Here is a 27846-nt window from a genome sequence, read left to right as displayed (position 1 = left end):
CCTCCCCCGCCCGCCCCTGCCGTCACTCACTGCCCTGCCCACCCCCTGCCCACCCCTGCTCTCCCCCCCCCCCCCGCCCGCCCCCGCCCGGAGCAGGCCCGCGGCAAGAAGCAGGCCGGGCTGCGCGCACAGCGTTTATGGGGCAGCGGGGACCGGCCCTCCCCCGCAGCCCTGTGCCGGGCCGAGGGCGGGCAGGCCGCACGGCGCCCCGGGGGCCGGGCCAGCAGGTGGGCAGCGGCCCCCGCCCCCCGCCTGCGGGATGGGAGAGGGACCCCCGGGGGCCCTGGCCTGAGCCGCCTGGCTGCGGCGGCCCCTGGGCTCCTCGCCGGCCGCGGGAGGGCCCTGGCCGAGCGGGGAAGGCCCGTCCGCGGGCCGCTAGCTGGAGCCGCCGCGGCCCAGCCCCGCCACCGCCTGCGTCGCCTGCTCCGGGATGCGGGTCGGGTCGGTCAGGATGGAGGTGGAAACGCTCAGCTGCCGTAGGGAGCTCAGGACGGCTGTGGGGAGACACGGGACGCGTGGGGCTGGAGGGGTGAACCTGTCCCGGGGAGGCGGCTCTTCCCCCCGCATCAGCCCTGGAACGGCTGACGGCCCCGCGCCACAGCCCCAGCTGAAATGGCGAAGGGAAGCCCACCCTGGGGGCAGGGGGCTGACCCGGCCAGCAGCACGCGGGCTCCTGCGTCAGGGCAGCGGCAGCCGGCCCAGCCGGAGCGCGGCTGTGCCAGGGGCGCCGCAGGCAGCTCCAGGGCGTCCGGCCGGTGCTGCCCTCGTGCAGCACAAGCCTGGCGCAGCGCCAGCCCCGCCACCCCCCAGGACACCGCCACCCCTTTCCCCTCTGCTTTTCTGTCAGTCCACGCCAGCAGGCCGGCCCGGCTGCTCCGGTGTGCCACGGGCAGGCACGGGGCCACCTACTCGGCCGAAGCGCTGGGAGGGAGCAGTGCTGGTCCAGCCAGGCGAGAGATGTCTGGGTGAGGCTCTCCATGCTGGCTGTGGACACCATGCCATTGAAGGACTCGAAGAGCGGCCGGATGATGATACTGAACTGATGGCAGCAGAGGAGTTAAGGACCAGTCTTGCCCAGACTGTGGCTTCCCACCCGCCAGGTGTGGGCACCACCCTGCCACAGGCAGCAGGACAAACCTCCCTGCCCGGCCATGGAGCAGGCCTGCTGGGTGCCTGGGCACCAGCCCATGCTGCTGGGGTGGTGGGGACCTGAGCATCACTTATCACACATGACGCAGGGGTGTCATGACTGGGGCTGACAGAAATGGTTGATTAGACACAAGACAATTCTTCCAGAGCTGACCAAGGCACCAGCTAATGCAGCATCCTCTGAAGTGCCCAGGAGCATGGGCACAACACCAGTGTGTCCAGTGTGCTCCCCTGGTGCTTCCAGCCTGCAGGGACCACCACTGGGGACTGGTGATATTTTGCATGTAATAATCCACAGCAGATAATTCCACCATGAGCATGTCCTGGAGCCCATGTTACCTTCAATATACCCAGTGTCCTGTGGAAGGAGCTCCCCAGCTCTGCATCAGGAGCCACCTCTGCCTTGCCCAGGCTGCCCGCACTGCATCGAACTGTGGGAAGCAAGCCCTGCCCATCCGTCTGCCACTTGGGATTTTGTAGTCCTCACAGTATCTGCAGGTTTAATGGTCCCGGTGTGTCTAATCCCTACTCACGGAGGAGCAGGTCCAGTCTTTTGAACACCTGTTCCCTGGCCCTTGGTCCCCCCCATCCCTTCCACTGTGTGGAACCCAGACTTGTGTCCCAGGCATGGGCACACCTGGGTTTCCAGGGTGTGCCTTGCGGCTGCCAAGACCAAGCTGTCATGTCCCCAGCTTTGTACCTGGACCTTTCCCAATACCTAGTTGCTGGCTGCTGCCTCTCGGAACCAATTTCCATGTCACCAGGAGCTTTTCCCTGCATGTAGTAGATTCCCTGCCAGTGATGTTCCTCTTCCCCAGGACTGACCATTTACTCCTACTCCATGTGCTTCCTTGTAACAGAAGCTTCTTCCTAACCACAGCACCTCGGTGTGTTCCCACTATGTGCCCTTGGCTGGGGAACATCTCCCCGTGGTCCCCAGAGCCTCTCAAGCTGGAGGGACCCCACAGAACTGGGAGCAGTGGGTGAACCAGTGGAGTTGGTGTTTAGTGGAGGGAATGGAACAAGCAGCAGGCACTGGCCCCGAAGGATACGATCCAGAACTTCCAGTTCTGCAGCGTGGAGGAGCGGACGTACTCGTCGAACATGCTGCGCATCTGGTCAAAGCGCTGGCGCGTGATGGGCACCCCTGTGGCTGGCAGCTGCTCCTGGCACAGGCTGTGGGCCACAAGCAGTGCTGTGGGTCTGTGTTCAGGAGGCTGGGAGCCATGGGGGTTGCCCCACGGTGACAGGCTCTGGCAGCATCTCAGCTCTCAGCAGGGGTGGACAGGCAGTGTCCCCATCCCAAAGCAGTTGTGGGGCATGGCCCCGTGCTCTGGTCCCACACAGCACTGCCTCTTGAGCATCATCTCTCCCCCAAACAGGGTTTATTGAGGGGGAATAAAGTCAAATGCAGGTCCTGGGAGATTCCCAGGAGACCTGCTGCCTCCCCACTGCTGCCACTTGCCCTGGCTGGCTACCCCAGTGCAGGCGTTGGCTCCCTCCCCTGTCCCCCAGCCATGACCTCCTTACTTGATGGAGCCATTGAGCTCCTCAATCTGCTCCCGCAGCCGCTGCGCCTCATCCTGCAGGGCTGCCCGCTCCTGCTGCAGCTTGCAGATGTACTCGGCTGTCTTCTGCAAGGTGGTGGCCTTGCTGACCTGTGGAGCCACAGGGTAGGACAGTGAAGGGAGCCCCTGGGGTGGGCATGACGTGGGGCACCTGGCATTCCATGCAGCAGGGCTGGCAGTGCGAGGTGCCATGTTCCCTGCTGCTGAGCCTTGGCAGCTTCTGCCTCCGGCTCCAGAGCCCAGATCATCCGGGCATGGCTGCACCACACAGGTCTCCATGTGCCCAGTGTGAACTCACAGCCTCCTGCCCCACAGGCTGGGTGCAGGGCAGGAGCCCCATGCACCGGGGCAGAGCAGGGATGCAGCATCTCCAGGTGACACACCGTGTCCCTGCATGCCCAGGGCTGGCTGGTCCATGCAGCCCTGGGCGCTCACCTTGATGCTGGGCTGAGCACTCAGCGTGCTCACCAGGCTGTGCAGAGTGTTGAAGCCCAGCTTGATGTTGAAGCGTCTCTTCTGCTCGGCAGAGATGTGTGTGATGCGGCGGCTCTCCATCTGCAGGGAGGTGCCATCAGGCACCTCCTGGCAGCAGGGACAGCCCTAGGCCACCGGCCCCATTGGGGACAGGCATGCCCAAAGTTCACAAAGTGAGGCAGAGGGGAGTTTGGGGGTAGCAGGAAAGGAGGGTGCATATGGAGATGGTGCCTCTGTAGTGAAGGCAGTGCTTGCTCCTGCCGTACCTTGCTGGACTCAGGTCTGCTCCGACGGGACACGGGGTGGTGCAGGGAGATGCCAGCGCCCAGCCGTACAGCAGGTGCTGGGGAGGCCTGGCTGGGCTTGGGCCGGTCACTGCCTGGAAAAGGGAAGGTTCTGCTCTGGGGAGAGGGGCGGCAGCAGCCCCCCATGATGGGCTGACACAAAGGTTCTATGTTGTGACAGGCAAAGAGCAGCCTGCAGCACTACCCCGGCCCCAGGGCAGCCACCCTGCTCAGCTGATGAGGATGCTCTGGTCCAGCATCCAACTGTGTCTTATCTCTTTGTCTTATCCCAAATCCCACTTATTCTACAACTGCTCAGAAATGGGAAGATCTGGGATTGCAACATTTTAAATTCCCAGCATTTCTTTGGTGGAAATTGGCAGGACAGAGGCCCAAGGGCAGCAAGGATGCGGTCTGAAGCACCAAACTGAAACTGGGAATGACATCAGAGCCTGGTTTCCCGCCACCGCTCTGGTTTCTGTGGGTGAAAGCAGGGTGCTTCCCACTCAAAAACCAGACTCTGGGTTTTAAAAACCACAGTCCGACACTTTGCTTCTTTTTTAAATTTTCCTGTTTCTGCTTTTGCTTAGGTAGAAGGAGGCAGGTGAAGGGGCTGTGCCCTCCCCTGCGGAAAGAAATCATCTGTGCTCAGCTGAGTCAATGTAAATAGGTGGGACTGAAGCTGAAATGAAACATTCCCACAGTATTTGGTCCAAGCTCCCTGCAGGAAATGTAGTGTCCTGTGGAGCTCCTTGGGGTGCCCCAGACTCACCGCAAGCCGACGTGGGGGACAGCCGCTCCGCCTTGGGGACTAGCGGTGGGCCCGGCTGGGTCCCCGCCAGTGGCGCCGGCGCTGGTACCACTTGGGAATGGCTGGAGTCGGGACCCAGTCCTGGGCTCAGCTGGGCCATTCTTGAGAGGAAGGTGGCAGAGACATCAGGGACAGTGCTCTGCTGTGGGGAGAAGCCAGAGGGAAGCGGGAGCTTGCGGAGCCAGTGCCCCATGCACGCTGGGGACCAGACCTTCCCCTCTGGCCGGCCGGTGCCCAGGCACTGACAGCCAAACACCCACGAGGGGGCTGGGAAGGAGGACGTGCACCCCCCACCATCTGCAGGGGCAGCCCCCGGGCCCCAGGACAGCGCTGTCAGGAAAGGAGCCCTGCAGCTGGGGTGTTTCTCACCTTTGCCCTGTTTCTTTTGCAGGAGAAAACACCCAGGTGGCTCCTGCCTCCCTGGCACCCCAGCCACATGCCCCCTCCCTCACCCTGTGCCTGTTCAGCCCCATATTGCAAGGATGACCCCATGGAGCCCCATCTCCCCACCTGCCCTATCTCTGTCCTTGCCCCAGCAACCAGGGGAGGACAACTTCTGACCTGGGGCAGGCAATTCCCAACTCGGGGGAGGAGGGTCGGCAGGTGCTTACCGGGGAGACAGGGGATGCAGGCATGAGTCCTGCACCCATCAGGTGTGGGGCATCCAGAGCTGGCTCCTGCTTGGCTGCAAGAGGGCAGGGAGAAGAAGGACACTGCGGCGTGAGGGTTTTGGGGCTCAAGTGAGATTTTCTGCCCCCCAGGAAAGCCAGCCCCCAGCACTGGTGCTGCTACAGCCCCTTCCCTGCTTGTCTGGCCCAGAGGAGGGCGAAGCAGCTCCTGGAGAGAGGTGCCTTTGCTCTCCACAGTGATCCTGTGATCCACATGCTGCATCCCGCCCTTGGGAGCCTTGGTGCAGGCAGGGACCCCCAGCCCCTCCCCAGCCAAGCACAGGCTGGACATGACAGCCTCCGTGGGACCTGTCCCATGGCACACATGGGCAGTGGGTTGGGCAGGATGCAGGTGACTCCTTAGCGCATTTGTGCCAACAGGGCCCTGGAGACCAGGCTGGGGGCACAGGGACTTTGCAGAGGTGCCCGTGGCCCAGCCAGCTGGGCCCTGTCTCCCTCCCGAGGCTGCTGGAGCCAGGGGGGCTCCCCGGGCACGGCTTTACCCCTGGATTTGGTGCTGCCCCACCATGGGGAGAGCCAAGCATCCCCAGCATCCCAAACCTGGAGAGAAAGAGGGGTCCCCCCTCTGATCCCTCCCATAGCATCCCCACCACCAGTGGCTCCTGCATGCCCCCGCTGCCCCCCAGCCCCATTACCTGTGGTCAGCAGCTGGCTCAGGCAGGGCACGGCCAGATGGGGCTGCGCAGGGGGTCCTGGCAGCCTCTTTGCCTTGGTGCCACCAGGCTTCGCTTTCAGCCGCCCGCCCCCACCCTGGGGCAGCCCCTTGGGGGGGGCAAACCTGGGGTCGCCCAGCAGGGTGGGGGGCAGGAGATGGGGTGCAGATGGGCTGGGGTACCCCGAGGGTACCATGCCTGTGGTGTAGCCCAGCCCTGGGGGGTGGGAGGCGAAGCAGGGTGCTGAGAGGGGGGAGGCGGGGTGGGCAAGGAGTGACTGGCTGGGCGAGCTGGCACAGGGGAACTTGGAGCGGGGGGCTGAGGCAGGGGAGAACAGAGGGTCCGGACTCAGCAGCGGCGTGCCAGGGGATGAGCTGTCAGGGGTGTAATGGGGTCCTGGCAGCTCCAGGCTGAGGTACTTGCCGGGGAGGCCATACTGCAGCAGGGGCTTGTGTTGCAGCTGGGGGCTGAGGCTGCCAGGCACTGCGGCGGGGGGCTCGGGGGGCAGGGGGGCTGGGGGGAGCTCAGGGCCCAGGAAGGCACTGTGGAGGCTGAGCTGGGAGGCACCGCTGGGCTGCAGAAGACACAAGGGAGTCAAGCAGGGTGGCTGGGGCACTGGCAGCCGTGGGCTGCGTGCCAGGATCCTGCTCACCTGGAGGAGGGTGCTGGGTGGGAGCGGGGCCTCAGGGCTTGCAGGCAGTGCCCGAGCACCCATCAGAGACCCCCCACTGCTGAACAGGGGCTCAGCCATAGGCACGAAGCAGGGTGGCTCCTGGTAGCCTGGTTGTGTCTGAGATGGTGGTGGCCGATGGCTGGTGAAGATATCTGTGGGGCCAAGTGGAGACAGAGTGGTGGGCATGAGAGTGCTCTCCCGGAGATGGGGTGACAAACCCCAGACATACCGCTGGAGCCATACCCTGGTACCTCACCTTAACAGCACTGCCTGCTGGGGACCTACCAGTCCCAGCTTCACCTTGGGGGAATGGGGCACTGGGGAGGCTCCCAGCTCCGCCAGCAGATTTGGCACCCAGGGACAGCCTTGCCACATGCGTGGGGACAGGAAAATCCACCCAGGGGTGGGGAACCCATCCCCAGCACCCAGCTGAGCACCGTGTTCGCCAGGGCTACTCCCAGGGGGTGAGTGGCTGTACTGCTTCTCCTGAGCCAGCCCCAGGATACGGCAGGGACCATGACCCTCAGGCTGGGGCAGGGACCACGACACCCAGGCTGTGGGACAGCCACAGTGGCAGGGGGCTCGGAGGAGCAGGTCACAGTGTCCCCAAGCCACGGGGGACAGTCCCCTGGAGTTGTGGTGAGTGCCTGCTTCCCCACCCCAGTGCTGCCGTGTGTGCAGCCTGCGGCTAACCACATCCCATGGCCTTCCCGAAGCCAAGCCCCGTGACCCTGCTGCGACTCCCTCTCCCTTCCTCTCCCCTTCCCACAACCCTGCTCCTTCCGCAGGCCCAGACGCCGTGGTGCAAAGGGCTGGCCTGATGCTTTGGGCAGCCGCCTCCCTGGTGAAATGAGCTCCCAGGCACATCAGCCCCACGCACACCTCGGCTCAGCGCCAGTGCTGCTGCTGCCTGTGTCAGCACTGGCTTGGACATTACCATTTGGAGGGTTTTGCCTGGAGAGGATGATTGTGGGGCAGGGATAGGGCTGCTGGACCCTTTCTGGTAGGATGGAGCATGAGTGCTGGTTGAGTCTGCAAGCAGCTGCCTGATAGCCCCCGGCACAGGCTCTGTGCCTGAGCAGCCACCCTGGGACACAGGCTCTTGCATCCCCTCTGGGGAGCACCGGGCCATGTGTCCAACCCCTTAGCTGGCGCAAGCATCACTGCTTCCAGGCCCCACGCTGCTGCTGGCCCAGACCAGCACAGCCCAGACCAGCCCAGACCACAGACAGGCTCTGCCCAGCGCGCACAGCCATGCCCCAGGTACCGGCAAGGCTGCAGTGCCGCTGCTCTCCCCCCAGGCTGTGGCACAGGCTCCAGTGGCTGGGGTGCCCTTGCTGGGACCTGCAAAGGCCTGAGACCCTTTTGAATCTACATCAGCGGAGCAAACGTGGCAGAAGAGTGGGATGCTATGGGGCTGAGCATGGTGCTGATTCCAGCAGTGCCGTGTGCTGCCTGCGCAAGGTGGGGCAGTGCCACCACTGAGCTGCCCCACTCAGCCCTCAGATTGCCCCTTCCCCCTACCAAGAACATGGTGAATGCCCTGGAGCATGGCAGAGCCACCCCTGCCCCTCCACCGCACTCAGCGTGGGCAGTGGTGCTGCCAGGCAGGGTTTCAGTCTCCCCAGGGCGCATCCCCCAGCTCCGCGTTGCCCCCAGCACTCCGCCATCCCCACGCTGGGCTGTGCCCGCCACTGGCACTGAACGTCTGCGGGTATTTATAGGCATTTCTGGTGCCCAACTCTGCAGATTCAATTCCTCTTGTGCCTCTCACTGTGCTGCAGAGATGGAATGCAGCTGGCAGCCCCTGGGAGCCCTGTCCTCCCTTTCTCCTGCTCTTTCCCCACCCCAGAGCTCTTGCCTACACTCCTTTCCACCATTGCATTGCCCTGACCTTCTCCCAGTCAGTGCAGCGTGGCCAGAGCATGTTGCTGCTCAAAGAAGAGCCCGTGCGGTCAGCACACCACACCTTTGGCATCCCATTCCAGCCTGGGGCTGCTCTCCCATGGGGTCAGGGCTGCAGACCCCATTCCCAAACCAAGGACCCTCCATCACTGGCCTCAGGCTCTGGGAGAGCCCGGCAGTGTGGTGGGGCGATACCACCCCATGGGACGGCCGGGCCAGCCCCAGCACCCCGGTGCCCGGTGGGGGTCCTACCTGGAGCGTAGTGCCAGCAGGGTGCGGGGCCGGGCTGCTCCCTCGCCTCTGCCATCAGGACTTCTCCATCCGCCCCACACCGCACTCTGGCACCCACTGCAGACACGAGGTGCTTCCTCATTTGGGGATTGGTTTGCACGCACTGACTGACAGGCACTGAGCTCTGCCACAGCCACCAGACACGGTGACAGCCTTGTGACCCTGCAGGAGCCCTGCGCTGGCTGCTGTGGCTGCCCACCCTGCACGCTTGCACTGCAGTACTCTGCACAAGGCTGCTGTGGGCATCCCTGCTCCGGAGCCACAAAAAGCCATTGCATGTCCTGCTAGAAAAGTGGCCTTGGGGACATAACTGGGTTGGCTGGCACCTGCAGCTCTGGCACCCAACACCCAGCCTTCACACCCCATCTCCTCTCCCCACTCCTCCCACAGCCCCCGTGAGCAGACACCCCTGGTGCTGCCCATCGCGTGGTGTGTATAACCTCCCTGCTCCTGCACCTCTGCCCCGCACACCCTAGCCACGCAGCACACACGCGTGTCCCACCAGCATGCGAATCACCCCCACACAGCGCTCAGCTGTGGTGGGACCGTAACTTCCCATCACAGGGGTGAGCTGCTCTGTGCAGCATCCCAGAAAATGCCACGTCCAGGACAAAACTCCCACCCACAAATCTCCGAGCACCCACAGGGTGCTGCCCTGCCCTGGGGCACACAAGCCTCTCTGCAGCCATGCTCAGCAGCCCACGCCTGGGAGGACAATGAGCCACTCCTGGAGTGCCACCCTTGACCCAGCCGGACACCCCCAGCCCCAGAAGTCTCCCCATGCAGAGCTGCCAGGCGTAGGCAGAACAGGAAGGGATGCTTTCCCGCGATGCAGTGGCTTGCAGTAAGACCCATCCCGTTCCCAGGCAGCACCCTGGAGAAAAAGGCAGGCATTTCCCCAGGAAAAAAAGAGAACTTGGCTGCTCATAGAAATATACTGGTTCAGATGGGCAGTGTCGTGCCCCTCGCCATCTCCTGCTGAACACGAGGCCTTGCACGCCAGTGGCATGAGCAGCAGCTAGGCCTGCAAAGAGGGGTGCTGGAGTGGCTGCTGTGACACTGTTGCAGCCAGGTGCTGCTTGAAAGGGGTTAGTGCAGCTTTCCAGCACCATGCAGGACCTCTCTGGGGTAGGGACACTTGTCAAGTGTCAGTCTGACCCGTTTGGACCTGTCCCATCTCCCAGTGATTGTTGCTCACGTGGGGCACCTGGGGACAGGAGGCAAAGGGCCAGCAGTGGGAACAGACCCTCTTCCCAGCACGGCTTACCCTGATGGGACATCTGAAAGGAATGAGCTGAGGAAGGCTGGCAAGAGCCTTCCCACCCCCAGGGCAGCCACCACCTTCCCTGGCACATCAATGCCCCAGCCTGCTCCCCACCAGCATCTGGTCTTGCATCACCCCACAGCCACATGGTGCAAGCACCCTTGTTTCCTCCCGCTGAAGGAAGTGGAGACTGGCATGGACTTCACAGGGTGCTCACAGATGCACAGAGGGGTCTAGACATGCTGCCCGAGGCCACCAGCTACCTGGGAGGGCTGCAGCCACCAACCCATCCCAGCTCCCACGCTGCAAAGTGTGCCCAGGCCACCAGCTCCGGCACGTTCGAGGGCAGAGCTGGTCCCCAGTGCAGCATGTGCCAGCAGGGCCTTGCCCTGGCATATGGGGTCACTGTGCTGCACGGCTGGGACCAGGACATGTCCCAGCTGACTTCATGGTGCTCACGGACACTGGTGGCTCAGAGCCTGCATGGCAGCACTGGTGGCAGCCCCACGAGATTACACTGCCATCGCCCGCTTCCTGGTGATCCCCTTGGCAGCCAGTGCCAGGTTTGTCTCTGGGCCATCCTGGCAGGAACAGTGACTTGTCTCCAGGGGATGTAGCCCAGCATGGGGTCCCAGCTCTGAGCCAGACCTCCAGGCTGCTAAGCCTGGGGCTGGCTGGGGAGTGGGGTGAGGTGGGGGACACAGAAGCACAGAACCTGCTCTCTAGAGGTTCCCTCTTTCTTGTGGGGGACAATTGCCCTTCTTCTGTCTGCAGGCAAGACAAAGTGGTTTGACACTCCTGGGAAGACCCTCTGTTTGTAGAAATCCCCTTCCACAGCTCCTGACCAGGCCCTTCCTGACCCACCACGGCTCTGCCCCCGGTGCAGGCAGGCATGCTGAGACCCTGCCCCACAGCCTGCTGCGGCACCCCGGCCCGTGCATGCTGCTTTTTCCATGCCAGTGGACATCTTTCTGGCTGCCTTTGCAGCTCCCGCTGCTGCCTGCCCAACCCTCTGATGCCCCACTTTAGGGCTGCCACGGGGTGCTGCGCATGCTGGGTGTGTGGGATGAGGTACCACATCCAGACTGACTCTTACCTGAGATCTCCATGTCATCCAGGCTGGGCTGCAGGGGTGCCAGGTCTGGCTGTATCATGTCAGCATTCCCAACATATGCTGGAAGAGGGCAGAGCTGCAATATTGGAGACCAGCCACTGCATCCCTAAGGCCCCCCTTCAGGGCACCTCCCACCACTGCCCTCCCACCTGCCTGGCTGACACCCCTCTGTGCACCCCAGATTCACCCTGCATCGCTGCACCCTGCCCCACAGCTGTGCACAGGCAGGGAGATGGGTGCCCACCCTGTGGAGACCCAGGGCCATCCCATCCTAACCACCCTGCCCACGGTCCTGCAGCACCTGTGGGACCTCATCCAGCACGCAAGAACCCCAGGGAAAGGCTGGTCCTTGGCAGAGGACCTGCCTGGTGCTGCAAGAGCTCCAGGGACCTGGCCAGGCAGGGACAACAAAAAGTGGCCATGGACAGCAGGACCTGCCCGCTGCTTACCCAGGGCTGGCAGCCCTGCTCTAGCGTCTGATGCAGCGTCCCTCATGGGGCTTGTGCTGTCTGAGCAGCCCAGTCCATCCCACCTGGGACAGCCTGGGATGGTCTGTAGGAAGCCACCAGAGGAGGGGATACTCCATTTGGGCAGGGTAGGAGCATCCCCATCCAGCAGGGTGGATTGCCAGGGGATCCTGTCTGCCCCAAGGACAACAGGCAGCAGTTCTCAGGGACTAAGGCAAGAGGCAGCAAGGTGCTATAGTGCATGCTTCCTACCTGGACCTCCTCCTCCACATCCTGCTAGAGAATGGTCTGGGGCACCTACCATCCTCAGGGGGTGCCTGGTGGGCACTGGGCGTCTGTGTCATGGTGAAGAGGGTGTCGGAGATGTCTGAGAGGAAGGTGTCCAAGTCGAAGTGCTGCCTACTCCCAGGCTCCTCTTCCTCATCCCCAAGCAGCATGGGTACCACGTTGCAGAAGAGCTGGTTGCACCATTTCTCTGTTGGCCTCCAGACATCCTCATCCTGCATGAGATGAAGCAAAGGAGCCAGCTGGGGATCTCTTCTGCATAGGGGCCATGCCTTGCTCCCCAGCTGCTCTCCCTTGCAGCTCCCATGTTCCCCGCAGTGTTTTTCACTCCAAAGCTTCACACTCGGCACATTGGTGCTTCCAAAACAGTGAATCTGACATCCCAAGTGCTTGGCATGCATCCCATTGAGTTCATCATGCTCTAGGGCTTTCATCCAACCTTCTCCCAAGCTGTCCAGTACAGGGGTCCACATTGCGTCCTCCTTTTCCCCTTCTCCACCCTTCCCCAGTGGGCTCACCTGTTTTGGACTGGAGAGCTCTCCCTCCCGGGTGGACTTTCGGAGCTGGAAGGAGAAGACAGCCTGTGTCACCCCCAGCCAGGGCAGACATGGTGTGGGGCAGAGCCAGGCGCAGGGCAGAGCAGGGACAGTGCTCAGGAAGGCGGGGGTCCCTGGGGGCGCTCAGCATGGCTGCCATGAGTTCACATCTGCCTTTGCAGGGTTTGGGCTGAGCAGCCTCTGCAGCGGTGGGACTGGCAGCGTGTGGTGGTGTGAGGCTGCCAGCACCCTGTGCCTGTGGCACCCATCGCCTTTATTGGTCCTGAGTGAGTGGCTGAACCGTGGGGTGGGTGCCTGAGGTCGTGGTACCAGCACGCCCAAGAGTGGACACCCGGAGTGACACGGAGCCCCCAGCCTGCCTGCAGCATGTGCTGCCGCAGTGAGACGTGGCTGCCAGCAGCATGCCAGCAGATCCATGCAAGCCCAGTCAGCACCATGGGTGGGCTGTGGCCCTGCTTGACCCACACCAACATGTGTGCTGCGGGTGCAGTGCCAAACCCAGCTCCGCATCGTGCACTGGGCAAGGGACAGTCATCCCGGGCTGGGCTGCTGGAGGACACCGCAGCACCGCGGGCAGCGGGGGATAGGGTCCCCACTTAGCTCCCTGGCACCAGCACCGTGGGGGCAGCCAGCATCCCCTTCTCATGTGGGCAAGAGCCTGCCACCTTCTGCTCCTGGTCACCCATGGGTCCCCATTGGGCACGCTGCTGTCCCATCCCCCTGCTGGCACTGTCACGGGAGCAGCATGGGCGGAGGTACTCACCCGCTTCTTGTAGTAGATCCTCCACTTGTGGTACTCCCTCATCACCACCTCGATGCGGCGTTTCCAGTAGTTGCCCTCCAGCACGACAGCCTGTGGGGACAGGACAGGGGGTCATGTCTGAGCCCTCCAGCCCCAGCCCCCCATAGCCAGAGCTGGCCTCCTTCTACTGCATCAGAAACACCTTCCCAAGCAAATCTATGAAATACAGTGAGTTCTGCCCCCTCTGCGTCCCCAGCTCCCACCTGTGCCACCCAGACCTGCTGCTGACCCAGAGACCTGCGAGGGACCATGCCCTACCTCTGGTTTTCGGTGCTCATCAGCCTCCGACCCCTCCAGCGGGGTGATGAAGCCACACACGGGGCTCTTCCTCCGCTCCACATCTGCACAGGGGAAAACACAGGTGGCTTTGCCCATGGCTCCATCCCTGGGCAGGGGAGGGTGCCTGCACACCCATACATCGCTGCCCCAGTGCCAGCCCCATCCCACCCAGCATCACCCAGCACTCGGGAGACAGAGTGGGGTCTGGCCCGGTACTCACATTGGATGTACCATGCTCTCCAGATAGCGTTGTTTAGACGAATTTTATCCCAGCAAAGCAGCCGCAGCCCCTTGAAATTCTTCCACTTCGGGGACACTAGCTTCCCACTAGAACACCAAGCAAAGGAAAGGCTATGGGGCACCATCCCAGAGCCCTCCCAGTTCAGGGTCTCCTGGGGAGCCTGTGCCTTCCTGTGCCTTGAGAGATGCCTGGGGCCACCAGCCCGGTGGCAAGTCTGGAGCAGGTGAAGCCATGTGGTTCACCGCAGGCTGCTCGCCAGTCACCTATGGGAGCACCCAGGGGAGCGCCCTGAGCTCCTGTTCACCCTGAGAGCAGCACAGACCTGAAACGTGAGCTCCACAGACCCCCACAGGGCTTCTCAAGGGTTTAAAGCACAGTGCATGGAGGGGTTGACTCATTGAGGCTTGAACCCCAGCTCTGAGGAGACCCCACTGCCCTCGAGCAGGACAGCTGCATCCCTGCCCTGAGAGAGAAAGAGAAGGCTCCTGCACGGGCAAGACATCAAGGGACGTTGTGCTGCTGTGGCTCTTGCCTTGTCACAGCGTTTGAGCAGCTATTTCTGATCCTTCTTTTAACACCAGGCAGGGCTTGGAAATGCTGCCTTCAGCTGGGGGCAGGGGCAGGCAGTGGGGCGGGCAGGGCAGCCATCCGTGCGGGGCTGGGAAGGCAGGACGGCAAGCTGGAGGACGTTAAGGACATTGAGGGATGCCAGCCTGTGCCCCAGGACAGGCAGAGAGCAGGACCAGCCCTGGCCTTAGCCCAGCACCGCGGTGGGCTCCTCTCTGCACCCACCCCTGCAAACCTGCACCCCCGCCGCAGCCCCCAGCCCGAGCTGGGCTCCTCCTCGCTGTTTCCCAGCTCCCAGAGGCAGCTGTGTTTGCTCTGCAGCTCACCGGTGGCAGCGATGGCCCTAATGGGGTCTGCAGTGCAGGCAGCCTCATGTCACTAATCATTTTGTTTCCTTCAGCCGAGGGACACGATCCCTTTACATGCACCCACCAGGGAGGTCCTGCAGGTCCTGCTGCCCCCGGATCTCCGCAGGGGAGGCTGGTGTCCCTCTGCCTTACTTTGGGGTCCTTTTCACCCCTCCCCGTGAACCCAGCGGCCGCCCCAGCTCTCCCTGCCACCAGGGCATGGCCTTGGGGCAATGCCAGCTGCACGGAGGGGCCCTCTGAGAGCGTGCTGGAGGCTGCATGGCATCCCCCCTGGGAGGCCCACATCCCTCCCTGGGAAGCCCACATCCCCCCTGGGAGGCCCACATCCCTCCCTGGGAAGCCCACATCCCCCCTGGGAGGCCCACATCCCTCCCTGGGAAGCCCACATCCCTTCCCAGCCCCAGAGGTTTTCCCTTAAAGATCTCAGTGCTGCTTTGGGTCCCACATCCTCAGCACACGCGGGGAGGAGGAAGGGTAGAGGCTGGGCTGGGGGTGGGGGTGCTGCATCCATCTATTGCCAGTATCTTCTCGGGCATACGCCAAGGTGCCATCGGGAGGTGCTGGGGATGGGAGCAGCGCCTGGCTAATGCTTTAAAAGCCGCACACTTGTTCATTCAAGCTTGTGAACCTCTCGAACACCCTCGAGCACAGACTCTGGCTGATTCTGCATTAACCTGCCTTGAAATGTGTCTCCCGCTGCGTGGCATGGCACAGCAAGTGGGGCTTCTTCCCTCAGCGGCTGTGCCAGCTCGGAGCTCGGCTCAGAGCTCTGTGCAGCCCCGCAGGCAGGTGGCTTGCTGCAGACGGGGTGCTGTTCTCCATGTCAGGGCCAGGCAACCTGGCCAGGCAGCAGTGCAGGCAGTGAGAACCCTGTGCTGGTCTTGCGTAGCTCTGAGGCCAGAGGGATTGTGCTGGGGCAGCGGGAAAGGGTAGTGCTGCTGTCCCATCTCACTGCAGTGGACAAGGACTGGGCACCCCTCTGGCTCCTGATGCAGGGACGTGCCTGGCAGTGGGTGCTCCCACCCGCAGCAGTGGACAGGGACGGTCTCCCCAGGGAGACCCAGCCTGACCCACAGCCCCAGGGGCTGCGGGGGGACTGATACCCCCATGGCTCCAGCCCACAGAGAGTTAAGGACTTGGCTACGCACTGGCCATTCTGCTATCACCAGGATTTTGAACTTTCCCCAGCGGCACGAGGCAAACAGCATGGTGGTGCCAAGCAGAGGAACCAATGGAAGGGACAGGTTTCCCGGGCGTTTGGCCAGATCCTGACGGTCAAGGCTATGCAGCCACAGTCCCCACTGGTGCCACGCACCCTGACAGCCAGCTTAAAGGAGCAGCCTGAGCCTGCAGACCACAGCTGCAGCTGCAGATGGGCACCTCAGCCATGTGTGATGCTGGTGGAGCCATGGCCACAGAGCTACCCTAGGACCTGGAGACAGAGGGGAGATACCTTTGGGCTATGCCAATAATTGCCTTTTTTCCTCACTAATGTTTTTTTTCAGTTTTGGGGCTTGTCAGACTGATCTTTGGTCTATGGTTTGCCTCCAAAATGGCCCCACCTTTCCCTGAAATTACCTTCTCAGGGAGTTCTGCAAACCACATGCTGAGCCATGAGAAAGGTGTGGGATGCCCCAAACAGCCTGGGGGTCCTGCTGCCCCATGCTGCCAGAGGAATGGGGACACAGATCCCATCACCAGCTAAGGGGTCTCTGTGGGGTGGGGTGAGGTGGGAGCAGGGCTCAGCCTGGGAGCAAAGCCAGCACGGGTCAGCACCGACTTCTGTTTTGTCCAGTAGTGCTTTGTTTGCTCCATGACTCATTTAGCCCATGCAGAAGTCCAAGGTGCTGCAGCCCCGCTTTCATGTCAAAATGAGCATTTTACTTTCCATCAACAGCAAGAGAAGGCAGGAGGAATGATCTGGTGAGACGCAGGGCTGCACAAAGAGAAGTGGGTGGCAACAGGAGGGGAACAGCTGACCTGGGGGTCCTCTGGCAGGTACAAGCCTGCCTGGCCCTGCCAAGTGCGGCCCGTGCAGGACCCCGCCATGGGCCTGGCAGAGCCCTCCCTGCTCCCTGGGCTGCCAGGGCACAGCTTGGTCTTGGGCTGGCTGAAAGAGGACAGCCTTTTCTGCAAGTCCTAAAAGCTCATGTTTGATTTCTTATGAATTTTGCTACCAAAGTAATGTGTTTTCTTTGATTTTTATGTTTTAAAATCCAGCCTGGCAAAAAAAAGTTAAAAATCTGACCACAGTTTTCCTGAAAAGTGCCCCCAAGCAAAAACCAACCATGTTCAAATACAGCTTCAAATCTCTGCTATCTAAATGAGCGTTTTTCTTGACGGTGTTGCGCCGATGCACTGATGCAAGGGCTGCTGCGTCTGCTTGGCTGCTCGTGGTGCTGCTTCCAGGGGGAGTGAGCTCTGCCCCGGCGGGCACTGCAGCCCACACCACTGCACCAGGGGCAATTCCAGGGCAGTGGTGCTACAAAGGTGTTAACAGACGGTGCTGGTATTAGACAGGAACCCGCTCTGTGTGTTTACCCCCAGACAGGAGTGCCTCTGCCCTTGCAGCTCTGCCTCTCAGGCAGCCGTTTTCCTCTGTGTGAAGCGAGAGTGAAGTGCCCCAAATGAGAAGTCATTTAAATCTTCTTGCAAAAAATTGTCAGGGAAACTGGATAGCCATGAGCCAAGACAGGTGCATCTCCACAACCATTTTGGTGATCTCTGGAGATAGGACCCCACTGTGTGCCAGCGTGGGAACAGGCTTGCACACCTGCCCAGCTTCCCTGCACGCTGCTGGGGCAGGATCAGCGCCATACCCCTGGGAAATGACATAGAAAAGGCATGCAGCTCCCTGCCACTAGTGACAGCACAACCACACTGCGGTGGGGATGGTCTTAGCCCAAACACGAGCCTTTCCCCCTTGCCAGACCACTATTGCCCATCATGCAGACATTTCATAGCAGAAGCTGCCCAGCCCACTGCAAAGTCCCACAGGGACCTGTGGAGCCAAGGCTGTCATCGGCACCAGGCTCTGCTCCGCTCCCCTGCTTCCTTCCAGCCGGAGCGCAGGCAGCGCCCAGATGTGTCAGGTCTGGATGAGACCAAAGCCTCACCAAATGGTGGGGGTGGTCCCAGCAATCACAGGCTGCGGCCACATCAGTGCAAGCCACTTTCAGCCAGTCTGAGCTAGTGCACAGGGCTGCGGGTGAATGCTGGTGAACTGTGGTGAGCTGAGGTGAGTGATTTGCCATGAGAGCAAAGGCAACTGCAGGTTAATCCTGAGAGAAGGAAACGGGAGAGGGCAGCTCAGAGTGTGCATCACTGGGGTCTCTGCCTGGTGCTTTCTGCCCCTGTGCATGGGTGTTTACAGCACTGTGAATTAAAGAGTCAGTTAGAGAGTACAGCAAAGCTGCAATTCCACTTCTAGCAGAGCCTCAGAGCCTGCTGTCAGCTTGCCAGAAAGATGAATTAGTAGGGAATCAGTATGCAAAGGTGTAATCAAAGCCTGCCTTGTTTTAAACCAGAAAGGAGGCAGGGCTAATGCTCCATGTTACTTACCGGTCAGTGTCCCTACCTGCTAAATCTCCCCTCTCAGTATTTGCAGGGGAGAAGAGAAGGTTGATCTACGCGATGCTCTGGGAACAGCCACAGGAGGCTGCTTCTGAAGCACAAAACAGACGTGTGCAAGATAAGACCATGAGCTGCTGCAGTTTGCAGTTCCCGTCTACACCCTGTTTTTCTCCCTTCAGGAGGACAGTTCCCAGGTCAGTCACCCAATGCCCCCCTGCAACAAGTCACAGGAAGGTGTGTGAGCCCAGGAGACCAGCTCCGCCATGCAGGACACTGGGGAGTCACGCTGCGGTGATGGAGAGAAAGGGCTTGCTCAGCTGGGGAGAGCATGCCAGGGCCAAGGTGTGAACAGTTCCTGAGAAGCTCAGCTCCACATGCTCAGATTTTGGGGGGAACATGACGGGGGCAAGTGTGCTGCAGGGAGGTCCACCCACAGGAGAAACAACAGTCCAAGGAATGGATTCAAGAAATGCAGCACGTTGCAGGAGGAGTGGAAGAGAATCATCAAGTCTTTAGCAGGAGGGCTGCTGGAAGTGTCCTGGAAAATAGGTACAAAGGGCCTGGGAACTGCTTCATCCCAGCCCCCCATACCAGGATGTTATGGAAGCCCTTGGTGGGGGGAGTTGCCTCTCTTTGAGGGATCTGAAGAAAAAAGGTACTGCTAGGAGCAATCCTTGATGCGGAGAGAGCATTCCTTTCCCAGCGAGGGGGTGATGCACAGTCCAGCCCGTGGGGGATAACGCAGTCAGACCCTTGGGGTGATTGCTCCAGCTGAGACAGGACTGCCACAAACTGCAAAAATGGCATGAAGAGATGCTGGAGAGGGGAGGAACGGCAGTTCCTCAGATGGCTGTTCAGCTACAGCCATTGAAAAATGACAGTGTTCAGAGAGCATGTAGCGTATTGCCTTTGAAATGGTGTGAGCCAGGGCAGCAGCGCATGGATGGCTGCAACAGTCAAAGCTCAGCCAGCAGGACAGGAGAAGGTCCCCTCTACTCAGCACTGCTAAGGCCAAGTCTGGATATTATGTCCAGATTGGTCCCTCTGGGACCAAAGAGGGAGGTTCACAAACTGGAGTGATCCTGGAGGGGGATGTTAAGATGGTTGGGGACTACATGTACGTGACAGGAGAGGAGGGTGAGTGATGGGTTTGTTCAGCCTGAAGAAGAGAAGGTGAAGAGAGGATCTACTTACTGCCTGCAGCTACCCAAAGGAGATTATTGAGGAGATGCAGCCAGACAATTCTCAGACGTGCACCAAGAAAGGACAAGAGGCAATGGGCACAAGCTGGAACAAGGGAAACCCCAATTAAAGGCATGGACAGCACGCTTCCCCGTGAGAGTGGTGCAGTCCTGGGACAGGATGGACATGGCTGGGCTCACCATCCTTGGTCTCCGTCCATCAGAGTGATGGCCCTGAGCAACCTGACCTGGCTTTGGAGTTAGCCCTGCCCTGAACAGGGGTTGGACTATGAACTCCAGAGGTGCCTTCCAACCGATACCTTCCTGTAGTTTCTGCTTTGTTAGAGAATTAGTCTCCAACACAACTGTGGATGCATCCCTGGAGACTGAAAGACATTTGGCTGGCTGCTCCAGCTGAGGCTGCACTGCACCAGCACCCCTTCTGGGAAACCTGGCTGGGAGACAAGGTGGGAAATGGCGGATGATAGAGAGACGTATCAAGTCAGATACGACTAAAAGTAGATGTGTGCCAAGTATCTTTAAACTCCATTTTCTCCCCCTGATACCTTCCTCTGACTACTGCTTACATGTCTGTCAAAAACATATTAGCAAAACTGCCACGCGTTTCCAAAGGGAGAAAAGAAATGCCTGAACAGAAGCTGTGGTCACCTCTAGAGCCAGAGTGTGATCCCACTTGTGGAGAGGTATATCCAGCACTGTATTGCAGGTCCAGGTTGACCTGAACCTGGCCTCTGATCAGTGCTTCTCATCCTGTTTTTAGGGTGCTGGCAAGCTTCAGAGCATGACAGCTGAGAGGTAGAGGGGGAGAGAGAAGAACCGAGCATGAAGCTTGGAGAACATCCAATGTCAACATTTCCCTGGTTGGGTCCCATGGCCTACAGCTACCCTGCCCCCATGGCAGATCAGCAACTGCTCCCACAGGTGCTGAGCAAGACCTAGTCTTGCACCAAGACAGCCAGGAGACATCCAGGGTGGCCGTCAGTGGTGGCACTAATGCTTTGTAGCTGATGTGAATCCTCCTCACTGGGGGCTCCTGTTCAACTTCAGTTACGGTTTGCCATGGCGCTGGGCTTGGGGCTGGTGTGTGCATTGTCAGGCTCAGTGCAGGAGGGAAACAAGACCCTGGCAGAGTCCAAGGGGTAGAGAGATCTGCAGAGATGGAGCTCTGTCTGTGGTGTATTGGCCAGCCCTGGGTGGCATACAGCTGCTGTGGTCCATTCCACCTGCCAAAGCACTTGCACCCTGCCCCTTTCCCCTCTGCCTGGGGGAAGAGCTCATGGGCATATGGAGGCTGTGGTGCATCCCAGGAGTCAAGAGCTTGAGCACCCTGGGGTGAAGCAGCATCTGCTCCTCCAGCCCCAAGCTACAAGGATCAGAGTATGGCAAGTATGGGGCTGGGAGAGCAAAAGAGAGCGAGGCCACCAGTGCCTCAGTGTCCCCTGTGTGTGGCACTCAGGGGTGACTTGCCTGACCAGAAAGCATGACCCTTAGCTGGGTCACCCCACACTGAAGCTCACCGTGCTCCCACAGAGCACCAGCTTCACCAGCACCCTGGAGGAGAGCTGAGCCGTGCCGCCTGTGAGCAAACTGTGCAATCTGGGATGTGGCAATGGGCCAAACATACACAGCTATGTAGCAACTAGTACCCTTGGAGTGCTGTCCCAGTGCCTGGTGTCACCAAGGCTGCTCTGGCAGTGACCATGTATTCCATCGTGTTGAGAGCTCAAGGACTCCAAGGCATACCTGACAGGTCAGCAACTGAATGAGACCCTGTGTGGGACAAGGCAACGGGCAACTCTTCAAGGCTATTTGCTGACATTTTTGTTTTCATGCAGCACCAGTAGCCCATTGTCATTCCAGGTTTTCACCTAGACATTTTGGGAAAGCTATGTAAGCAGTTTTGCACTGACACCAGTAAAGCAAGTCACCCTGATCCTCTGCTTGAGAGAACTCAAAACCTTGGGGCCCTGGCAAAAGAGGGGAGCTGGCTCCGAGAATGTGGACCAAGGCACTAAGCGACACCGTGCAGGCTCACCTGTTGTCACTGAGGCACTGCAGGATGAGCAGGTCCTTAGCATCCATCCTGGGCTTCAGTGGTTTGTGTGGTTGACGGAACCTACCTATCTGATTTCACAGGAGTGAAGGAGGGAAGCTTTCAGGAGGCCCTGGGCAAAGCCCCGTGCAGCCATCCAGCCCCAAGGGCTGCTGCATGTCCTGTAATAACCTCAGGACATGTGGGCAGTCAAGGACGGGAAGGCAGGACTCCTGCTCTGGGCTGGATTGCCAAAGACTGTGTTTGCTGCCCACAGGGTTATTGCTGCTCTACAAAGTGTGCGGGGTCTGGCCATGAGGGTGCTACAGCAGGGTGCTGTGACTCCAGATCTCATGGAAAGGTGAAGGAGTGTTAAGCTACACATGAAGAGCAGATAAACTTCTCATCTGGCTCCGTGGCCAGCAACCCAGCATCAGCTCTTTCTCCCTGAAACCTCCCAGGATGGTGGATTTTAAGCATACTGCACACCATGACCCAATGGAGAAGAAGGAGGTGGTGTCAGCTGGCCACAAGTTCCTGGATGGGCAGCAGGGCAGCAGCCTTCAAAAAGCTGGGGGGGACGAGACGCGTGCTGGCGAGAGGGCGATGGGACTCACCTGTACTCCAGGCTCATGCACTCGAACAGCCGGGTGAGGGTCGGGTCAATGCTCCGGGGATCAGCCGGTTCGGGCTCAGCACGGTGGTGGCGCCGCCGGGGCAGCGAGTCACTGTGCGGGGATGACACCATGAAGTGGCCGCTGTGGATGACCTGGGGTGGGTTCTGTGCCCCGGTGCCAGGTCCTGCGCCGCCCGCAGCTGCATCCTCAGAGTCCGAGTCGGAGTCAGAGATGGGGCATGGCCCAACTGAGGGCTCCGGGAAGGGTCCCGGGAACCCCACCTGAGCTCCTGCCATTGCCTGGTGCTGGGTTGGCAGCCCTTGTCAGCCTGCCCCAGTGCTGGGGTCCACGTCCCGGTTGTGCTGGAGCCCTACAGGCAGCACTTGGGCATCGAGCACATGCCGTCGGGTTCCCCAGGCACAGGACACCCGCACCACGCGCCCTCCTCACGCCGCTCGCCCCCCGCCAGCCCACGCCGCCTCCCTCGTGGCTCAGCTCTCAGTTTGCCGGGCGGCCGCCAGCCCTTATTTATAGTGGTGGCAGCTGATCCCGCCCATGGCGCGCGTCAGCCCGGCCACGACACCCTGCCATCAGCCACCGGCCACCAGCTCCCTGCCACGGCCACCAGCCATCAGCTCCCTGCCATCGGCCACTGGCCACCAGCCACCAGCTCCGTGGCACTCTCTGGCTCTTGCAAGGTGCCTGATGGGCTCGGCTTTTATTCCCCACTGCTAAGCCGGGGAGGAGCAGCTGTGGGTCCCCCGTCCCCCCGTGCCCAGTGGCCACCAGCTCGCTGGCAGTTGGCTCTGTTTACCTGGGCTAATCGCTGCTGCTGGCTGTGGCGGGGAGGAGTGGGTGGTATTTACCTAGTGCCTCTGCCCTAATGTATCTCCCTGCACTTTCAAGGGAACAAATACAGATTAAGCGACACAAACAGGTAAAATTATAGCAACGGGCACCCAGCTCAGCACAAAGCACGCTGAGTCACTGAGCCGTGTGCCAAGCTGAGAAACAGCCCAGGCAAAACCCTGCTCCGAGGTGTGACTCAGCTGGAGAGGGGATGCGAGGAGCTGAATGCAAGAGAGGACAATGATGAACTCCGTTCTGGTGGGATTTACACACCTAGTCATGCAGTCTTTAAGAGTCCTTCACCTCCAAGGCGTCCTGAGGGATGCAGGCAGGCAGGGCTTGATGCACCGTCCCCTTCCCCTGCCCCGTGCCAGCTGATCTTTGATAAATACTGAGAGCTCTTGCCAGGGCTTAGCATGTGCCTGGGTAGCCAGACCTGTGTCACGAGCACCTCCTGGCTGACCAGAGCTGCAGAGGGACAGAGTGGATATAATTTCAGGCTTTAATCACATTTTTTCTCTCTAGTTTCTTGCAACTTCTTCCCCAGCTCCACAACCTGGCACAAGCACACATGCCTGGAGAGCACCCAGGCACAGCTTTTAGGCTCTTCTGATGAAAACATGGTATAGATGGTGGCATGAAGCTAACATCGATGGCCACAGGCATCTGAATTTTAATCCAGCTTGCAGGTGGATTTGAGCACCCTTCATACCACACAGGTGGGTCCTGCTGGTGGTTCAGAGGAGCGAGCAGCTGTCCAGAGTGTTTTTCAGAGCTGGAAGAAGAATACGTACAAATAGCTGTTTTGAATATTTTTTCCACTAGTTGGTGCAAACTTCACTAAGGAGCAATTTCTCAGTTTTTCAGCCAGATTTGTGTTGCTCTGTAGCGCTCTCTTCCCCATCTGTGTTTCGTTACGACTGTGTCAGTCTGTCCCAAGCTGCCTGTCAAGATGCTGAAGAGAAGTAATTTTAGAAGTGCTGTCTGCAGAAATTTTAAGGCAATAGTGGACATGTGGGTGTCCTGGGAAACTAAGAATTAGGCAAGTCACAAGAGAAACAAAGATATCAGAGATATGCAGGCTTTCTGGGAGCACTCCTCTGTGCAGGGCTATGCTGCACAAAAGGGACTTTCCAGGTGTTTGCCCAGGATCATTTGCCATCTGTTCACCGGCTGCAGGCAGGCTCCGGTCCTCTGGGACAATGTATGTCTGAGGGAAGGAGAGAAATACATCACTGAGGCTTTTAGGGACATCGTAACTCCTTCATCCCTGGTCTAGCAGCTCTTGCGCTGCAGAGGAGAGAAATCTCATGGGCAAAGGGCACCCAGCCTGGGGAAGCGGGTGACGGATCCTGCAGAGGAACCTTCCCCAGCAGACAGTGGACCAGAGCAGTGCTCCCACACATGAACAGGCAGGCTGCAGTGCTGAGGGGGTTTGTACCTGGCTGTTTGGATTTGGAAACATGCAAGGCCAGGTACAGCCACATGGATGCAACACAGTGTCAGAGAGTGTGGCAAGGCAGTTGTGGTTCTGAGTGCAATGCAAGATGGATGTCCCAAAGGTGTCTGAAAATGTGCCAAGCGTGGAGATGTCCATGTGACTCAGCCAGAGCCAGGATGTGCAGTCACAACAGTGATGGATGGGGATGGGTTGGACTCAGACCTGGAGGATATTCAGCAGATGCAAAGGAACAAACAGGTTCCATTTTAGTCCATCAAGATGGGGAGCCTATGGAGTCCTAGAAATTCAAAATCCTAAAAAAAAGACTAGGACTGAAACTGCTAGAATTGCTACCAGGAATAAGGTAGAGAGGAGAAATATATTGTGAAAACTTTATGATCAACCAAGCAGCAAAGTTGGTGGCCTGAATATGTCATATTCAGGGAGACCAGAGAAACTGTAAGGGCAGAAAGAGTTGGAAACTGAGAGCTTGTTAAAAGCAGGTTAAAAGGAGCATGCAAAAGGGTGAAGTGTAGGGAGGGTGTTTACAGACACTATGGTGAAAGTTTGGAATAAATATAATCAATTTAATCACAGCTAGACACTGAGAGGGTCAGAAGAGTCAGCAGGGACTCCAAACAGAGTAGACTATCGGATGCCATTCAGAAGGTGGAAATCACCTTCAAAGAACAAGAAAAATAGAAAACATTATGAATTTCAGCAAAAAGCATACCAAAACTAATTTTACCAAGCAAACTGAAAAAGGTAAAACCTAACATTAAAACCTTGTTCACAGCTATCAGAAGTGGAAAACCTGCCAGAGCATCTGTAGGCTCTCTAGAAGATGCATGAGGGATGCTGAGGGCAGGGAGGGGAGGAGGAGCACTGTGCGAATTTGCGGCAGTGCTGGCAGTGGGGAGCTTACCGTGCCAAGGCTGCTGTGCCACAGGAGCAGTGGTGCCAAGGGTTTCCACCTCTGTGCCCTTGTGGGGCTGGTGGCAGGAGTCAAAATTGAGAAGTCAGCGCAAAGAGGTTGCTGATCTCATCCACCAGATGAATAGCCCCAGACCTCCAGGACCAGAGCCCACTGCCCAGGAGCTCTTGCCAAACTCCACCAGGACATTTCAGATCTGCTGACAGAGGGCTGTGACCTGTTACTTGTCTACCAAGGGAATGGAGGTGGCACAGGCAGCCTCCGTTTCTGAAAGGCTCAGTCACTCATTTAAGTATCTCCAGAGTTTGAGGTCTCATTTCTGCACCTTGTGAAGTGGTAGAAATTTTAATAAACATGGAGTTTGTGGGAACTCATGGATAAATACAATAACTTGAGGAAGAGTCAATATAGCTCTTTAGAGGAAAGTCGTATCTCAGAAATCTGTTGCAGTTGTTGGGAGGAGATGTGTATGTGGGCAGCAGTGATCTGATCAATATAATGTAATCCAAAAAAGCTTTTAAGAAGGTCTATGGTAGGGTTTTCAAAGACACTCAGCTATAACAGATCAATAGCTTGCAAGGCTGGGAAGCAAAGATAAGACTAATTGGTAAATTTTCACAATGTGGAGACATTGCCTATAGGATGCTACAAGTACCTCTACTGGGGCTAGATTTTTCAGCATATTTGTAAGTGTTGGAGAAAAGGCAGTGAACAGCATGGTGACAGCATTTTCTGGTGGAGAAAATAGTTCAGAACAGTCACATCTAAAGGTGGCTGGAGAAAGCTGCAGGAGGATTTCAGGCTGCAGAGGGAGTGGGTGATAAACTGGCAAATGATGTTTAGTATTGGTAAGGATAAAGTGAAGTACATCCCTAACTGTACAGAGCAGTGGTGTCTAAATTAGCTGTTACCATTCAAGAGGCAGATCTGAGAGTAATTATAGGCAATTTTCTTTGGTCACACTCAAAGAGTTGCGGTCAACAGCTTGATTTCCAAGTGGAGACCAACGCTGAGTGGCCTTCCTCAGGGCTCCGTACGGGGCTCAGTGCTGTTCAACATCTTTGTCGGTGACACAGACACTTTTTTGAGTGCACCCTCAGCAAGTCTGCTGACAACACCAAGCTGAGTGGTGTATGACAAGCTGGAGGGAAGGGTTGCCATCCAGAGGGACCCTGACAGGCTTGAGAGGTTGGCCTGTGCGAACCTCATGGAGTTCAACAAGCCCAAGTGCAGGGTGCTGCATCTGGGCTGGGGCAATCCCCAGCATCAATACAGGCTGGGCAGAGAATGGACTGAGGGCAGCCCTATGGAGAAGGACTTGAGGATGCTGGTGGATGAGAAGCTCAGCATGGCCTGACAACATGCATTTGCAGCCAACCAAATCCTGGGCTGCATCCCAGCAGCGTGGCCAGCAGCACGAGGGAGGGGGCTCTGCCCCTGAGACCCCCCGGCAGCGTTGCGTCCGCTCTGAGCCCAGCATAAGAAGGACACGGACCTGTTGGAGTGAGCCCAGAGGAGGCCACGGAGATGGTCTGAGGGCTGGAGCCCCTCTGCTGTGCAGACAGGCTGAGGGAGTTGGGGTTGTTCAGCCTGGAGAAGAGGCAGCTCGGGGGAGACCCTGGAGCAGCCTGTCGGGGTTAACCCAGGCCAGGACTAGGCCCCAGGCCATCGCTCGCTTGGGGGAGAGGATCGGAAGGGTAAAGGTGAGAAAAGTCGTGAGCTGAGATAAAGGCAGTTTAATTGGTAAAGCAAAAGCTGCAGACCTTGCAAGCAAAGCAAAGCAAAGCAAGGAATGCCTTCACTGCTTCCAGTGGGCAGGCCAGGGCTCAGCCATCGCCAGGACAGCCGGGCTCCGTCACACATAATGGGGACTCGGGAAGGCAAACACCATGATGCCAAATGTCCCCCCTTCCTTCCTCTTCCCCCAGTTTATATACTGAGCACGATATTCTATGGTACGGAATATCCCTTCAGCTAGCTTGGGTGAGCTGTCCCGGCTGTGTCCCCTCCCGATTCCCCGTGCCCCCCCAGCCCTCTCGCTGGCAGGGCCCAAGGAACAGAGAAATCCTGCACCAAGTGTAAACATCACCCAGCAACAACCCGAACCATCAGCGTGCCCTCAGCATGGTCCTCACCCCAGATCCAAAACACAGCACTGCACCAGCTGCTAAGAAGAAAATCAACTCTGTCCCAGCTGGAACCAGGACACAGACTTTCAATACTGTGTTTCAAATTCAATACTGAATTTCAAAATTCAATACAAATACTGAGAAACTTGGGGACAGGCTTTTTAGTAAGGCCTGTAGGTACAGGGGTTAATGGTTTTAAACTAAAAGAGGGGAGATTTACATCACCTCTTAGGAAGGAATTCTGTGCTGTGAGGGTGGTGACACGGGCACAGGCTGCCCCATCCCTGGCAGGGGTCAGGGCCAGGTGGGACGGGGCTTTGGGCAACCTGCTCTGGTGGGAGACGTTCCTGCCCATGGTGAGGGGGTTGGACTGGATGATTTCTGAAAGTCCCTTCCAATGTAACTCATTCTAGAATTCTACCAATTCTCTGAAAACATCACCTGAAAGTTCAGGAGCAACTAAAAAGTAAAAAGCCTTCAGAAACTGCAAGCAAGGGAATGGGCTTTCAGCAGAAAACATCACTTGCCATTGTATAAACCAGAGGGTGCTCACAGCTGTGTGCAGTTTTGGTACCTGGCTCAGAAAAAATGTAGAACTGGAAAAGGTCACAGAGGTGAGGAAACTGTG

General features: G+C 58.7%; 1 protein-coding gene across 2 annotated transcripts; it reads right to left on the bottom strand.

Moving 5' to 3' along the window:
• Window positions 1-263: 263 nt before the first annotated feature.
• Window positions 264-22611, bottom strand: MLXIPL (MLX interacting protein like). 2 transcript variants are annotated; one of them, XM_040612999.1, is made up of 17 exons: window positions 21866-22609; window positions 13486-13592; window positions 13245-13327; window positions 12948-13037; window positions 12146-12190; window positions 11644-11842; window positions 10858-10935; window positions 6281-6453; window positions 5611-6202; window positions 4898-4971; window positions 4248-4428; window positions 3458-3570; window positions 3153-3272; window positions 2680-2807; window positions 2202-2325; window positions 910-1039; window positions 265-494 (listed from the first exon to the last, which is right to left on the bottom strand). In XM_040612999.1, exons 1-17 carry the CDS (start codon window positions 22159-22161, stop codon window positions 376-378), a joined length of 2652 nt encoding a protein of 883 aa, XP_040468933.1. In that variant the 5' UTR covers window positions 22162-22609; the 3' UTR covers window positions 265-375. The 2 variants fall into 2 exon arrangements, with proteins under 2 accessions (XP_040468923.1, XP_040468933.1); XM_040612989.1 differs by having other exon boundaries at window positions 264-494; window positions 5611-6453; window positions 21866-22611.
• Between the last annotated feature and the right edge of the window lie 5235 nt (window positions 22612-27846).

Source organism: Falco naumanni, chromosome 1 (assembly GCF_017639655.2).
Source record: "Falco naumanni isolate bFalNau1 chromosome 1, bFalNau1.pat, whole genome shotgun sequence".
Lineage (NCBI taxonomy): Eukaryota > Metazoa > Chordata > Aves > Falconiformes > Falconidae > Falco > Falco naumanni.
This window is presented reverse-complemented; position numbering and strand designations above follow the sequence as displayed.